Raw genomic sequence first — 2,852 nt, 5'->3', positions numbered from 1 at the left:
ATATATATATATATATTGAGAGAATACTTGATTATAAAAACTTACCAGCCACGAAAAGATTTCCCAACGTCCAGAATGCCGCCATGAAAGACAGCATAGAGCCGCGTTTGGACTTTGGTTGAAATTCAGCGAAATATGACCAGATGACCGGTCCGCTACCTCCCAGTCTAGAATGTTATTAAATTATTCAATCATTGTTGAAAGATCACTGTTGTGATCAGATCAAGCTACGTGCTGGCCGGCGATTGTCATCGAGATCACACGTGATACTTACGCCGCGCCGTTCAGGAAACGAAACAACATGAAGAGTTCGTATGTTTGGCAGAAACTAGAAGCGACGATGCACAGGGCATTCATGAATGAGATGGCGATCAGGACTTTTCGACGACCGAGAGCGTCCGCTACGGAGCCCCATGCGTACGCCCCGGCCATCATCCCGATAAAGATAATCGAATTGAGCCATCCCTTCGATTGGGTGTTGAGTTTCAGGTCACATTGTGCACTCGGCAGGATGAAGGACATGGAAATCACGTCCATCTCCTCGCTGGTGCTGACGAAGCCGCATACCGTGAGCAGAAAGTAATGAAACTTTCCATATTCTGCAAAGAGATATAATGATTAATAACGATAAAAGCATTTTTTTAATACAACGTGTTAAATTTAATTGAAATAAACTCACTGCTTAATTCGATGGCTTTCTCGAAATCAGCTTGAATATAGGATCCCTTCTCTGGATCGAGAGTCTTGCCTTTTAATCCGATACCTGTGATTACAATACATATAATTAATGATATATAAATCGCGAATTTAGCTTATAAATATAAGAATATATATGATCATTGGAATTTATAACTTACGGGCAAGTTCGAGGTCCTTAGAACCGCAACCGTTTAGCCGCTCGTCTTTTACATCACACTCTGTTATATTAAAATTGAAATTTGTGACGTAAATGACCACAACAGGAATTTTAGTAAGTTTAGAGAGAAAGAGAGAGAGGGAGAGAGAGAGTTATACATACTAATATTGCGCTTTGTGTCGGGTTCACCTTCTACCATTCTACGATGTCGGCGCGTGTGGGTGAAGCTGCCTTGGTTAAAAAAATCAGATATTGAACCCTCGCGTTCGATAGGTAACTTGGTCGAATATGAAGCCGATGTAGCTGTTGCGGATCAGTCTGAATCTGCGCTGATCTGCTGCTGCTCGTCGGCGGGGCTGGGTTTTGCGCTCGCTCGTAAACTGAAACAGATCGAATGGAACTTATTAAGGAGAGGGCGATATAAAATTTTATTTTATCGCTTATGCGTGCATCGCACCGGTTGTATTCACCATCAAGATTTTGTTTTTACCGTTTCATGTCACTACGCCGTTCAACGGTCCATTCACGTAATAGAGCTCGGAGAAGCGCGGATGAAATTATACGAATTCATCTAACAACGTCGAGTGTATGTATGTGATGTAATATTCCTAAAGTACTAGTCGTTAGTTCGACACAGTGGGTCGACATTCCCCCGCGTATGAACCTATAATTTCGCGATGAAACGCTCTATCGCGTGTTGTCGTTAATGCGAATTCGAGCGAGATTAGCCTGTAATTGGATTAATAATGAATAGAGCCTTGCAATCTCTCTCTCTCTCTCTCTCTCTCTCTCTATCTGTCTATCTCTCTCTTTCCGAACAGTGACCTAGTGTAGATCTCTAACATACATCTCGGGACCATTAGCTGTCTTTTCATCCCACATACAGACAATCTTTTTTCCTACATATCTTTCTTAAGAGCAATATTATCAAATATACATATATATATATCGCTCGTATAAACTGCGCGTCCAACATTAAATAATATTACACTTTCTTCTCTGCAAGTATAATTCTTTTTGCTTGAAATATGAAATATTTAAAATACGCGCATAATTTTCCATTATGTAAAAATAGTTTACGTTAATACATTTGCATTACTTTTCGCTCTGTATTAATTGAGTAATGTGTTATTATATCGGACACATTATTCACGATTATCATTTTCAAAGCGTACTTTGAGGATGTCCTTGATACACAGTACTCGGAAAAAAACATCGAATGTGTTTTAACTTTGCACTGTGTTTTGCGATCATTTTAATTATTACTAGTTCCCACAATTTTATTGTGAACGAGGTACAAGCCACGTACGTAACATCTCTTGCGTTCTAATTCTCGCTCGGTAATAATTATTAGCTATCGACGTTGTTAGTAATCATTAGCTATCGACGAAATAATCGTAGCAAGTCAAATATTGTAATGTAAATCTTAAACAAATTTATTGTTGTGGATATGGCAAAGAGTATAAAGTTGCAATACACAATCTGAAGCAATAACATTAAAAATATATATGATAAAATTACAAATATATAATACTACAAAAACACAATAAAATAAAATAATTATTTTGAAGAACAAAATACTAAATGTGGATACACATCAGAATAATAATAAAAATTAATGAATTATTTATATATCTGTCATCTGGATCATTTGTAGAACATATTATGCAGTACCGACGATTCAATTTGAGGACAAAAAAAAAATCTCGACCGTGACAGGACTCGAACCTGCAATCTTCGGATCCGAAGTCCGACGCCTTATCCGTTAGGCCACACGGTCTTGTTGAAGGGTAGTTTCTCAAGGGAAGTATTTCACCACTCGAGAGACAATTTACCCTCGGTCATTATCGATTTGGCTCGGAGGTTTAATAAAAGCTGATGCACAAATTTTTCAAGTTTTATATATTAAAAATAACGAATATTCAAGTATTCAACGTAGAGATAATATGTCAGATACTAATATGCTTGTTGATGTAATTTAAGATTTTATTATATA

The 2,852-nt window shown here is 37.6% G+C and overlaps 1 protein-coding gene and 1 non-coding gene across 2 annotated transcripts in view; both read right to left on the bottom strand.

Annotated features, from left to right (window-relative positions):
• LOC115238013 (synaptic vesicle glycoprotein 2B) overlaps positions 1-1,168 on the bottom strand; it is a 3,207-nt gene extending 2,039 nt beyond the window's left edge. Inside the window, 5 exon segments of the mRNA XM_029811494.1 lie at positions 1-167; positions 275-599; positions 680-763; positions 858-917; positions 1,019-1,168. The exon segment at positions 1-167 is cut by the window's left edge and continues 179 nt beyond it. Coding sequence (XP_029667354.1) covers positions 1-167; positions 275-599; positions 680-763; positions 858-917; positions 1,019-1,055 — 673 coding nt within the window. The 5' untranslated portion in view covers positions 1,056-1,168.
• A 1,395-nt stretch (positions 1,169-2,563) lies between these two features.
• Positions 2,564-2,636, bottom strand: Trnar-ucg. Its single transcript has one exon. It is a non-coding gene; the product is annotated as a tRNA-Arg (tRNA).
• Positions 2,637-2,852: the final 216 nt, after the last annotated feature.

This window comes from Formica exsecta, unplaced genomic scaffold (genome assembly GCF_003651465.1).
Source record: "Formica exsecta isolate Colony F162 unplaced genomic scaffold, ASM365146v1 scaffold318, whole genome shotgun sequence".
Classification (NCBI taxonomy): domain Eukaryota; kingdom Metazoa; phylum Arthropoda; class Insecta; order Hymenoptera; family Formicidae; genus Formica; species Formica exsecta.
This window is presented reverse-complemented; position numbering and strand designations above follow the sequence as displayed.